We start from the raw sequence: 13,999 nt of genomic DNA, 5'->3' as shown, positions 1-13,999 counted from the left end.
CTACAATTATTTACACAACAGTGACTTTTAGGAACTCACAATGGCAATTTGAAAAAGTTCATGAGCATAAAGCGTGAAAAAAAAATCGATACAACATTTTGATTTCAATGCTCTTATTCATATCCGTCGCAAATGCACAGGCAGTGCTACTGCTAAGACACTCGGCAACCTAAATATATTAGATATTTGTAGAGTAAAAATGGTTGACAATATTTACATAGTGCGATGGAAAAGGATGATGATTGCTTGTGTTGCAATCGAAACGTAGTGAGAATTGTATTGTTTTATTTATTATTATTTTATCATTTCCCTTCTACGTTACTTTACCGCAAGAACCAAGAATATAAATATTAAAATATATACTTTACATGTTTAGAATGAAATCCAAAAATATAACATTTAGAGCATTTGTTAATTGACATTGGAGCAATTATACATTTACAATTTTGCCGAATGAATGTTAACAACTATTATTGTAAGTAAAACATTTTATTTTTCTATAACATACGAATAAATGTTACCTTTACGTGCAGTTGTATTACTAACTCAGAACACTGAACTGGGTTCTCAAATGTAGTGACTTAATGGTGTCAGCCTAATGACTAAAGACTGCACAAAACACACAAAAAACCCCATTCATATTAAACTGGGATTTCCACTTTATTTAGAAAACATTCAAATTCAGAAACATTAAAAAAAATACTCTTTGGTTCTTTCGGTAAGGTCACGTAGGTAGAAAAATAATAGATCACGACGTTTCGATCGCAACACAAGCAATCGTCATCAGGTGGGACAACTACAGCAATAAAAAAAAACTGCTGAAGTAGGCGAGATAGCTGCCGTGTCACGAGGTTATATAGGTATCGGCGGTCGGGGGGAGAGAGAGGGCCGGGCAGAAAGTGGGACCCCGCAGCAGCAGCACCTGAGTCACTGGGGGAGAGATCTGCCGAGAGACGCTGCAGTAGCACTTCATGTTGGATGTCATACACTAAATGTGTCTATGACAAGGCGTATTGGAAAGTACATTTCCCAAGCACGTCACTTCAATGCAGCTTAGAAGCAGTTCACTAATATCACCTTCCACAGCTGGTCGTCAAACACAGCACGATGCACTTCTCCGTTCCGAAAGGACACTTAATCTCATGACACGATGCCAATAGCACAATGCCATTGATTAAGTCACAAATATTATATACCGATTTTTTTTATTTATCATGACAATTTAGTCACTAATGGAACATTTGTCATTCCTCCGAGGGAAAGGCTATTTCTAACATTTACAACTGTGTTAAATATTCTCATAAATTTTATTACAAATGTTCTGCGAATATGTTCCCGTGAAATCCTGCTCCCTGCAGCACTGGAACTGAAAGTGCTCACCCATCCGCGTATCTCCACAGAGATGCCTCTACGACACGTGCAGCTGCCAGGATAGCGAGGCGTGCCTGTGCGCTGCACTGTCCTCTTATGCTCTGGCCTGTGCCTCCAAGCACGTTGTCCTGGAGGGATGGAGGGAGCACTTGTGCGGTACGTTTCCCTTCACGTTTGCATGCTCAGACCCGCGTGGCCGTTGTTCCTCTGACCGGGCTTGCGAAGCAGAGTGCTGTGCTGGATTAAGAAAGTAACATGCCAGCGATGTGATTTTTATTTTATTTTTATTAATTTTAATGTTTTACCTACGTGACTTTACCGAAAAAAACCTAAGAATATGCCAGCGATGTTAAGATGTTCGTGCAGCACCTCATCAGTATATGCTATTCATATACCACGTAGCAATACATTCGTATAAGTGAATATTTAAATCTCAAGTATAGCAGTATGTGTGAGCAATGACAGATTATATATCAGTTTAACACGTAGCCTTTCGCGACCAATATTATCCATAAGTACGACGTTTCGCCAGTAATTACAACCAGCCTCATCAGGCGACAGCCAGAATTGTAAATGTTGTGGGTTTACTTTCCATCACACCGGTGTGCTGAACTAACAACTAATTGGCATGTTTTGTTTACGTTACAAACATTACTATTGGCTGTGTCGGGTGGTATTGGGTTTAACAACACAGTTTATTTATGCGATCTAACCCAAAAAAACAAAGCCACCTCGGCACGCTCGCCGTGGAGGATGCTCTGCGATCCCCCATTAACTTGCTAATCTCTCACATTAACATGCTAATCTCTCACATTAACATGCTAATCTCTCACATTAACATAGCCACCTCGGCACACTCGCCGTGGAGGATGCTCGGCAATCTCCATTAACATACTAATTTTTACCTGGCAGCCCTTTGATTGGTGGAAAACACACCACTGCCGCAGTCGCTGCCCACCACTTACATTAACATTGGCTGCTGAAATTTGGGCTACGCACATTTCAAACCTTTATAAGCAGTTTGTCTTTAGAAGCTAACCTCCCTTTTCCTGATGACGACCGCTTGTGTTGCGATCGAAACGTCGTAGTTTTTTGTTAATCTTTGTTATTTTCTTTAAACCTATCTAAGTGAATATGAATTCCTGCAGTCACGAAAGCTTTAAGTCAAGAGTCAATAAAGATGTTATAAAACCCCGGAGGAAATTAAACGTACTTTAGCTTGGGGAATTACATTGGTTTATTATTATTTTTGGGTTTACCAACCAAAAAACACTCGATTGTGCAACAGAATACAAAACTATATTACGGTGCACATTCCTCGGGAATCTACTTCATCTGGCTTTGTGCGAAACCATCCAACTGTTCAATGCAAGCGATCAGCATGATGGAAAACACTGATAAACCTGACAAGTTTCTTAATCATTCTCGTATCACATTTCATCGCATCATTTATGCAACATCATGGGTGGAATGCTGGCTACCCAGTTTTATATACCATTTTGTATCAGGAAACATTATGAACGATAAGGCTGTTTTACAAGACTGAGTACTTTCTATTGTTACCACTTGTGAGTCTTATGATCATAAATGTCGGATAACATTGATCACCCTCAATGTATTGATCGAATTATACTCTATATATGTGGCATCCATATGTATATTATTATTTAAAGTACAATATATATATTTGCCAAATATTAAAAAGGTAAACTATTCTATTAAGCAGGTAAAGCTCACTGAGATATGAGCTCTTTTTCAGAGGCGACCTGGCCACGCATGATAGCTCATCGAAGTGACTTATCAAGTGGAAATGTATAGTATCAGCCAAATAATCGAAATGCGTATTTCGAAATGTGGACGAGAAACCCAGAGGACCCAGAGAAAAATCCATTCGGAGAGAGAGAACACGCAAACTCCAAATGTACAGGCATCAGGGCCTGGAATTGAACCCAGGAACTCCTGCATACAAGGCTAGGGAGATAACATCTCCCCACGGCAGCGCCCCAAAGCGAAACATATTTTCTACTTTCTAACTTTGTATCCTCAGTCACCTCTTAGTTGTAATTGGTGATGGTACTTTGAATGGATAGATAATAAAAAACAAACATTCACGACTTTATAACAGTGCCATATTTGTATAACTCTCTGTGAACAAATGACCTGGAATGAATCCAATTTCGTCAAGAGCTCAGAAACTAAGCAGGCTTTGAGCATGAAGAGTGTATGAATGGCTGTGGCCACAATGTACGCCTGGTTGGCATAGGCTGTGGGGCTATTCTATATTGCGGGCAGCAGAGTGCAACAGAAAATCCATTGTTTTACTGCGCTTCTGTGCTCCCTCGACTCTGCTCCCCGCCTTCACCAACCTGCGATAACCAGCATTGTCAAAGACACTCAAGACCTGTACGGCAGGGGAGGCCCTCATCCAGCAGTGGAATGACAAAAGGGTTGTACACATATGCTCGCGTAATTATGGGGTGCAGCGGTGACGAGATGGTAACTACCACACTGGGTATGCAGGAGGTTTGTGAGTTCGATCCCGACCCTGATGCCTATATATTTGGAGTTTGCATGTTCTCCCCATGATCGCGTGGATTTTTACCTGGATCCTCCGGTTTATCTCTCCACATTTAGAAAAATGCGTTTAGAGTATTTAGCTGCGACACGTTTCCGCGTGATAGGCTACTTCAGTGGGCTATCGTTTGTGGCCAGGTCGCTTCTAAAAAAGAGCTACATCAAATGATTTGTTTTCGTTGACATATTCTAGCCACATGAATTCCTCTCGAGAAATGCTCGGTGGCTTTAAAACCTTCTCACCCTGTGCCAATGAAGCAATTGCCACTATCAGTTTGTCCAAAAAGTGCTTTTGAAGCTCTAAACCAAGATTTGGAAGACTTTAATTACTACAACAAGAACAACAAACAACAAAATCACCTTTGTGCCTCTCGTGTGCTGTGCAGCAAAGTATACGGAGAACTGCCCTGGAAGCCAGGTGTACAGCTACAACGCTCTGCCCTGCGTGAACACCTGCCGAGTCCTGCAGGAGACGGGCTCGCAGTGCTTCTCGAACAGGGTGGCTGTGGACGGCTGCACCTGCCCCAAAGGAACCTACGACAGTGGCGGTGGCTTCTGCATGGCCCCCGAGGAGTGCCCGTGCTACTACAGAGGAAATGTCCTGCCTCTGGGGAACAGCGTTCAGCAGGGCAAGTACATCTGGTGAGTGGATGCAACGGCGGTGACGCCGGACCGAGTGAACGGCGGCGGAGGTGGTGGTGTGGCATTTTCACGCCGCTGCGCCGTAAACACATGGTAACTTTGTCTGAATTTAAGCCCTACGTATGTGTGCGGTAATAACTGTTTACCCATGTAACTGCAATTCGCCACCAGGTCTGTTACGCTTTAATAAATAAGACATCTCAATGACGTATAGCATAGATAAAGGACTGAATATACACGTGCTGGATGAGTTTATACTGATCAGTTTGATACATTGTTAAAATGCCACTTTAAACTGCTTTTTATTTATATGATAGAATTACATTGCTGTCATATTGAATGTGAAGTATTGGAAAATGACGGCAGGAAACTCCTTGACGGGAACACACTTCTTTTATTAAATCTTGACTTGTAACAATACAACGCGTGGCCTCTCTTCTTCACAATGCGCTTCTCTTGACTCTGGATCCTGTGCTGCCGGCTCTCTGTGCCTCGTGTAGACTCCGCGCCTCGGCTACACTCCTCTCTCGCCTCGTGTAGACTCTGCGCCTCTGCTACACTCTCCACTCGCCTCGTGTAGACTTTGCACCTCTCTCGCTGGCTACACCGTATGCATACTCGGCTCGTGCAGACCTTCCTCTCTCGCTGGCTACACCGTATGCATACTCGGCTCGTGCAGACCGTTCTCTCTCGCTGGCTACACACTACACATTACTCAGCTCGTGTAGACCGTTCTATCTCGCTGGCTACACACTATACATTACTCAGCTCGTGTAGACCGTTCTATCTCGCTGGCTACACACTATACATTACTCAGCTCGTGTAGACCGTTCTATCTCGCTGGCTACACACTATACATTACTCAACTTCTACTCTCCATTACTCTCCTCTCCGGGCTCTATCTCTGCACCTTCCTCTTCATTCTTAGATGGTTCCACTTCTGCCCCCTGCTCCTCTGTGCATCCCCTTATATACCCCTTCTTCCCGGGAGGCGGAGCGGATGCGGACCTCAACGTCGGCACCGCTCCTCAGTTACCCAATCCCCACGCGCTATCCTTACGATCCGGTTCCGCTCAGCGCGTGTTTCCACTCCCCGACCAATCACACCGCGCTGCTACCCGATCACTCCCTCTGGGCGCGTCACCGGCACACAGCCAATCAGCAGCACTACCCCCACCCGCGCACTGACGCCTGCTCCTCCCCGTCAGCGCGCGTCACCGCACACACACCCGTACATACGCGCTGGCACACGACATATACACCCAGCGCGTATCACCACTACATCACCCCCTCCCACATAGCTCGCAGCCGGCCCGGCTGCTAACAACAACCAACCGCGACGATAAAACGACAACCAACAAAAAAAACCCCGTAACCCCCCGAGTGTGCCCCGTAACATAACACAACAACAACAACAACAAGAATAACTATGTACAGATTGACAATGAACCCGAAAAGTCAACAATAACACGATACGAGCAAATTCGAAACGAACGCGCCCCACGTCCCTGCTCTACACGCAGTGACGAGGCGCTCCAACTGCCCCGATTCCTCACGAGGCAGGTCATGCAAAGTAGCACGCCCTGGCGCGAGTCCGTCTGGCTGGTCCATCGTATGGGGCGGGACACTGACGACCGTCCGGCGGTTCCGGCTGCTCCAGACGGCGCGGAACGGGCCTGAAAGGGCCGGCCCCGCCGCGGAGATCCGGCCGCCGGTGATCGGCAGCTGTCAGTTCCGAGACACCTGGGAGCAGATCAGGCGAAAATACGTGTGGATCAGGCAGAGACATTTCCCCCTCTGGGTCGCCGGTCACGTCACACGCCCGGCCATCACGACACAAGGGGAGGCCATATGGAGGCGAGAACGGTTTCAGTCGGGAGGGGTGAACGTACCACCGGCGCTTTCCCCACTTTATCTGAACGCACTGGGGCCGTGCAACGCGCACGACCTCCACGGGTCCCCTCCACGGTCTCAACAATTTAGGCGACGTAGCCAAGGGTGCCTGAGGGCAATGCAGCCAGGCCCTGTCACCTGGTTTCCATTCGTGCATGGACACCTTCCGTGCCCGCAACCGTTCATTAGCAATTTGGCGAGCCCGCGAATTAAGCCGCGCGGCCTCCCTCGCCTCTGTCAGCTTGTGAATATTAAACTTAATATGTTCTGCCAAATTAGAATTAGTTCGTGGAGCGGACAGGCCAAGTTGCGTTTCTATTGGCGGGTCAGCTTCCCGACCGTACATCAAATAGAATGGGGAAAACCCCGTAGCTGCATGGGGGGCCATTCTATACGCGGCAAGGACTCCCGGGACCTGCAGGTCCCAATCTACATGTGCCTCGCACACCTGCTGGCACAGCATGGAAGTCAAGGTTTTGTGGAGTCTCTCCACCATCCCGTCAGTCTGCGGGTGGTACGGGGAGGTACGCACCTTCTTGGTACCCAACAGATCGCACACCTCTTGCAACAATTTACTCGAAAAATTTTTACCTTGGTCGGTCAGCAGGCGTTCGGGAGCCCCCTTGTCCAGGACATAGCCCTGGACGAAGGCATCCGTCACAGCCGCTGCCGACTGGTTAGCGAGAGGCCACGCCATAGGCCATCGGGTAAAGTATTCGACCCCCACTAACAAATATTTATTCCCTCTCGGCGTGACTGGGAAGGGCCCCAAAATATCGAGTGCAACGAGCTCGTTGGTACGCGAGACCTGAATAGATTGCAGCGGTGGATTAGCTGCCACGGCCGGTGGTTTACGCCTGGCGCACTCAACGCACCCCTTCAGAATATGCACCACATCACTTCCCATTCCCGGCCAGTAATAGTCACGCTGAAGCAGGGCAAGCGTCTTGTTAACTCCCAAGTGCAAGAGGCGTTCGTGTGCCGCCAAGACAACCCTCCCCCTCACAGCGGAAGGCACCACGAGTGCGTTCCGCCGGGACAAACTGTCCCATTTCAATAACACGCCCCGCTCAAGTACATAGGAGCCGGTACGCTCCTGGTCCCCCTCGGGACCCCCAACCTTGCGGCGCAATGCTAGCAGCGAGCTGTCCGCCATCTGGAGGCGGCCCCATTCGCTGAGCGACAGCGAGAGCAGCGAGTCCCGACCCTGAGAGGCAGTGGAATCATCCCCGATCGGTGCGCCCGCTGTCGCAGCCAGTGCCCCCATCTCCCCCGCAAGCGTCGGTTTACAGCGCGCCGATCCCGACAAACACGCGCATTCATCACAAGGCAACAACCGCGACAAGCAATCGGCATTCGTGTGTCGCAACCCTTTACGGTACGTAGTCGTAAACTGATAGTCCTGGAGGACTTCCAACCAACGCGACAACTGGCCCGAGGGCTGGGCGACCCTCAATGAATACTGTAGCGCCGCGTGGTCCGTTCGGACTGTAAAGTGACGACCATAAAGATATGGCCTAAACTGCTGCACAAAAAAAACAATGGCAAGCAGCTCGCGACGGGTGACACAGTAGCGCTGCTCCGCCGGAGACAACACCCTACTACCGTAGGCGACAACTCTTTCGACACCCCCAACGACTTGGGATAGCACCCCCCCAATGCCCGTGTTGCTAGCATCCGTGTCCAGCAAAAAGGGACTGGCAAAATCGGGATAACACAAGGGTGGGGCACCCACCAAGGCGTCCCGGAGGGAGCGAAACGCGGCCTCCTCCTCCGGTCCCCATTTGAACTTCACTCCCTTCGCCGTTAGAGCGTGCAAGGGTTTTGCAATAGTGGCGAAGTGCTCAACGAACCGCCGATAATAAGAAGCAAACCCGATGAAACTACGCACGTCGGAAACGGACGTAGGTGTCGGCCACGAACCGACACAATCCGTCTTCGCGGGATCGGTGGAGATCCCCGAAGAATCGACAATGTGACCCAAGTATCTAACGGACCTACGAAGGAGGTGACATTTGGCCGGTTTAAATTTCAACTTAGCCGATCGCATTCGCAAGAACACCCCTCTCAATCGCCGGAGGTGTTCCTCAAACGTTTTACTGAAAACAATGACATCGTCCATATAAATCAAGCATGTATCCCACTGCAAGCCCGACAAAACCAGCTCCATAAGTCGCTGAAACGTCGCTGGAGAGGAGTGAAGTCCCATGGGTAACCGGTTAAACTGGAACAGCCCCCCTGGAGTCCGAAATGCTGTCTTAGGTTTCGACTCTTCGTCGAGCGGCAACTGCCAAAACCCCGATAACAAATCAAGAGTCGAAAAATATCGCGCACCAGACAATGCATCGAGGGACTCATCCATCCTGGGGAGCGGATACGCGTCAGCCACAGAGATCTTATTCAGGCGACGGAAATCAACGCAGAATCGCAGGGACCCGTCCTGCTTCTTAACCAGCACAATAGGCGCTCCCCACGGGCTAGAGGAGGGCGAAATAATATCGGCTTCTAGCATATCGTTAACAGCCGACTGAACATGTTCCTTCTCCACGGGACTCAGTCGGAAGGGATTTAGCCTGACCGGCGCCGCATCGCCCGTTTCAATGTGATGGTGCAACAAATCCGTGCACCCAATGTCATACTTATGTTTACTGAATACATCAGAGAATTCAATGAGCAACTCGCGCAGCGCACCCAACTGCGCCGCCGACAAATCGTCCGAGGCGGCACATAACGAATGGACCCACTCAAGGTCTTCCCTTGGCTCAACGTTCCGCGCGGGGCTCGAGCCCACCTGCGCAACCAACCCATCATCCCCAGGGACCTGCGCCGCGTGAGCCAGCACGGTGCCCTGCGGAATGACAGCTGGTCGCGACCCCGCGTTCAAAACCATCACAAACGGATCCCTGTCAGCCCGCACCAAAGTGTGAGCCACCGATAAATCAAGACCCCCGACAGCCTTGTTAGAAGGACCCAAAAGCATACTCTGTCCCGAAGCCTCCCTCACCCATGGTTTCCGCAACCGGAGGGGAATCAACATCTGTGAACCCGGGGGCACTTGCACTGTCTGCGTCGCCACCGCTTGTATCGTAGCGCACGCCGTCCGAATGTCAGTAGGGCCCGTCAAAAATGAAATCCGGCGACCCGATGGCAGTTCAATGCATCGTTGATCGATAAGAATTTTAATGGGCATTTTAGCCAAAAAGTCAGTGCCCAAAAGACACGGAACTGCCAAAGAAGACGAAACGAAAACGGGTCCCGACAATTTGATATCTCCAATGCAAATGGACGCCCTAACCTGACCGATAATGCCCAACGATCCCCCATTAGCGGCGTAAAATGGCACATCCACTGGAAGCAGCGGACGACATTGGACCGGAAGAATATTATAAATGAGGTCCGATATAATAGTTGCCGATGCCCCCGTGTCCACTAACACCCTAATCTCAACCCCATCAATAGATCCCGTAACAACGGACGAACCCGCCGAAGCAGCCACAATTCTATGCCCCAATTCCGCCCATTCAATGTCTCCCTGGTCCCGGCCGAACCCCCCTCGCCGAACCGAATCCCCGAACCTTAACCGGCCCTCCTCCGCCGCAACGCGGCGTCCCATGTGTGCCGAATAAACAGGCCGAGCGTGTGAGGTGCCGCGACTTGCCGGGGATTGTAGAGATGACTTGGGCTCTCGGTCGTCGTCCAGCCGAGCTCCCATGGCGCGCTGCCGCGGAGCGCGGCACCCGGACGCCACGTGGCCCCGGAGGCCGCAGTTATAGCACGTGACGAGGGTCGGAGTAGATCTTGGTTGCTCCGACTTTCGGCCCGATCGCAGAGGCGACCGGGCCCCCGGCCTCCAGTCCCCTGGTCGTCCCGTGGCGAACGCCTCCTCTCGTGGGCTGACGACTTGGGGTTCGGCGACCACCAAACCCGGGGCTGCGACGACAGCAGCGTTGCAACCAACGCCTTGCTTCCGTTGTAGGGCCTCGTGCGCTTGAATACACGTGGCGACTCTCAAAGAAGAAATATCAATCTCGTCAGCTGTGTTGATAGGGACCCCCAGGTCCTGCGCCAACTTGAGCAGCTGCTCCAAAACCATCGCGTCTTGGCCCTCCTCGTCCATCCGAGGGAACGCAGCATCAGCAAGAGCCAGCAACGCCGTGCGATAGGCCAGCGCGGTCTCCGTGGCCGCTTTCCGTCTTGCGTAGAACTGATGGCGGCACGTAGAGGGAGGCCCGTAGACCCTGGCCAACAAACCCAGCGCATCCTTCAGCGTGGAGCGGTCCGACTTCCGTGCAGCCCTGAAGGCCGCGAGCGCATCGTCGTCCAGCATGGCGGGCAATGCCCGCAGCGCCGTAGCATCGGACCACGCTGACATCTCTTGATGCGCCAAAAACCTCCGCTGAAATTGGCCCCAGTCTCCGCCTTCCGCCTTGAAGGCTGACAACGTGGGCAGGCGCTGTTGAAAAATGAAGTCATCCGCCTCGTGGTTCCTCTCCGCCTGTCCGTCGGTGTCTAAGATGGCGGCTCCAGCAGCAGACGTAAGATGGCGGACCCCCTCGCGCGCTGATGACGTCGATGCGCGCGCTTGGGAACCCACCACCACGTGGCGCTCGCCGTTCCCGCCTTGAGTAGGCCCAGGCGCAATGGCGGGAATCCCCCATTCGTTTTGGCGGGAATCTGCGGGGCGACCTTGTAAAATGTCCCCCACCGTCCCCGCTCCTCCCGACGAGCTGATCTCCGCCAAGATGGACGCGGCGGCGAGCAGCAGCTCCGCCAGTCGGGAGTGCGCCTCACGAAGCCCGGCGTCTGTCCCCGGTCGCTCGGCCGGCGCCGTCGACGGACCCTGCAGCGTGGGCAAGTCCTCTTCCTCACCCCCCGCCACCCGCGGCCCCGAGTCGTCCAGGTCTTCCTCGCGGTCAATCCCGTGGGTCCTACGGGTCTTCCTCGTCTCCATACTTGGAAGCCCGTTTCACTTCTGACGCCAGATGAAGTATTGGAAAATGACGGCAGGAAACTCCTTGACGGGAACACACTTCTTTTATTAAATCTTGACTTGTAACAATACAACGCGTGGCCTCTCTTCTTCACAATGCGCTTCTCTTGACTCTGGATCCTGTGCTGCCGGCTCTCTGTGCCTCGTGTAGACTCCGCGCCTCGGCTACACTCCTCTCTCGCCTCGTGTAGACTCTGCGCCTCTGCTACACTCTCCACTCGCCTCGTGTAGACTTTGCACCTCTCTCGCTGGCTACACCGTATGCATACTCGGCTCGTGCAGACCTTCCTCTCTCGCTGGCTACACCGTATGCATACTCGGCTCGTGCAGACCGTTCTCTCTCGCTGGCTACACACTACACATTACTCAGCTCGTGTAGACCGTTCTATCTCGCTGGCTACACACTATACATTACTCAGCTCGTGTAGACCGTTCTATCTCGCTGGCTACACACTATACATTACTCAGCTCGTGTAGACCGTTCTATCTCGCTGGCTACACACTATACATTACTCAACTTCTACTCTCCATTACTCTCCTCTCCGGGCTCTATCTCTGCACCTTCCTCTTCATTCTTAGATGGTTCCACTTCTGCCCCCTGCTCCTCTGTGCATCCCCTTATATACCCCTTCTTCCCGGGAGGCGGAGCGGATGCGGACCTCAACGTCGGCACCGCTCCTCAGTTACCCAATCCCCACGCGCTATCCTTACGATCCGGTTCCGCTCAGCGCGTGTTTCCACTCCCCGACCAATCACACCGCGCTGCTACCCGATCACTCCCTCTGGGCGCGTCACCGGCACACAGCCAATCAGCAGCACTACCCCCACCCGCGCACTGACGCCTGCTCCTCCCCGTCAGCGCGCGTCACCGCACACACACCCGTACATACGCGCTGGCACACGACATATACACCCAGCGCGTATCACCACTACAAATGTGTCACGCACGCAAATTGCTTCAATGCAATGTCTATGCTTCAATGTTCATTTGTTCTTCATTCACAGTGAATGCCGCGCTGGGACCATGCTGTGCGCGAACCCACAGGGCCCAACACGTACGGTTCACAGCTACCGCACATGAGCACGCAGTTCATCACCTCGCCGGCGCATCACGTGCAACCAAATTGCAATGAACAATGCCTGTGATGAACGGCATTTTCCTTATCTCTGTGTGCATCATTTTCTGCCCACAGCGCAGCCGTGCCCACATCCAATGGTTTACTTTAACTGCAACCAATCCACCGCCAACGCCAATAGTTTCCCGTGCCATCAGACGTGTTCACTGCAGGAGTGTGTGAGTACTTCACCAGACACTGCCCCTGGTCGCGCCTAAATTAGTCCGCAGTTTTTTTTTTATTTACGTTGCATCCAGCGTCTCACTTTGCAGCTTTTAAAGAATTGGATCAGAATGACTTTTCTCCTGCCCGTGATACATCTGTTACTGCTGCATTGTCTCTGTCCCGTGATGTTCTCAACAGTACAATCCAGAGTGCAACTCGGGCTGCGTGTGCCCCGAAGGGCTGGTGTACTCAGACGATGCGACCTGTATTCAACCTGAGGCGTGTCCCTGTGAGCACAATGGTCAGAAAACGGCACCAGGAGAGAGCATTGAGGTTGACTGCAACACCTGGTAAATCCTGGAACGATGCGCAAAGGGACAGTTCCATGTTATTGGACGTACATTTGTAATTGTGAAGTGGCTTTGTACTTGGGCATACTATTTCAACGAATTAGGACTGTAATTCAGATCGAACTAATTTGATAATCTTTCTTGATAAGAGAGAGAATGCTCATAAATACCATCGTGTATACAGACATCCACGCTGGGATGGTGATTGGTGCATTCAGTCTCGCGTGTTCATCCACTAATTTATTACATAAACAAGCCATATTTTATTTTATTTTAATTACAGATAATTGTCTTCAAAACAACATGACATACGCATTACAATGATCATTTTAAAAATATGACTGTGAGGTCACCTCATTTTTGCAGCTATGCCAAAGTAGTTTCTTTGCCCCAGATGTACATTTTGCAGAGCTGTGTGAATCCTCTCTTTCGTGGCAGGTGTACTACTCTAGAGGAGAGTAATGTTGGCAATTTTTTTTAAATGCATCCATACGTAATTTTTATTCTCTTTCATATATTTTTTCAGCACGTGCGTGAACAGGAATTGGGAATGCACCAACAATACTTGTTTGAGCACATGCTCTCTTTATGGCCAAGGGCATTATCGGACCTTTGATGGACAGCGCTTTTTGTTTGAGGGAAGCTGTACGTACGTCATTGCCCAGGTATGGAGCAGTTTGGATTTTCCGAAGCACCAACAGAATTTACAAAACAAAATACACGTTCCTCTCCCTCCAGTGGAGGCCCTGCTACCAGTCGTGGTGTGTGAGCAAGCAAATGTTATGGCCGCACCTTTACCTTTAACCACGTCCTGGAAATTCAGCATGGAACAATTGAAATCACATCCTGATTCGATGAATTGTCACAATTCAGTGTGTCACGATACCGTTCAAGAAACT

The 13,999-nt window shown here is 50.7% G+C and overlaps 1 protein-coding gene across 2 annotated transcripts in view; it reads left to right on the top strand.

Moving 5' to 3' along the window:
• The window catches only part of LOC144720274 (mucin-5B-like), a 94,187-nt gene that overhangs the window by 51,362 nt on the left and 28,826 nt on the right, over window positions 1-13,999 (top strand). For both annotated transcript variants that reach the window (XM_078596893.1, XM_078596894.1), the window contains 6 exons: window positions 1,401-1,527; window positions 4,332-4,587; window positions 12,476-12,525; window positions 12,664-12,764; window positions 12,949-13,100; window positions 13,627-13,765. In XM_078596893.1, the coding sequence (XP_078453019.1) occupies window positions 1,401-1,527; window positions 4,332-4,587; window positions 12,476-12,525; window positions 12,664-12,764; window positions 12,949-13,100; window positions 13,627-13,765 (825 nt within the window). The remainder of the gene's footprint in view (window positions 1-1,400; window positions 1,528-4,331; window positions 4,588-12,475; window positions 12,526-12,663; window positions 12,765-12,948; window positions 13,101-13,626; window positions 13,766-13,999) is intronic.

The sequence above is a fragment of the Lampetra planeri genome, chromosome 8 (genome assembly GCF_965212315.1).
Source record: "Lampetra planeri chromosome 8, kcLamPlan1.2.h2, whole genome shotgun sequence".
NCBI classification, from domain to species: domain Eukaryota; kingdom Metazoa; phylum Chordata; class Hyperoartia; order Petromyzontiformes; family Petromyzontidae; genus Lampetra; species Lampetra planeri.
Note: the sequence above shows the minus strand (reverse complement) of the source record. Positions and strands in the feature narration are given on the sequence as shown.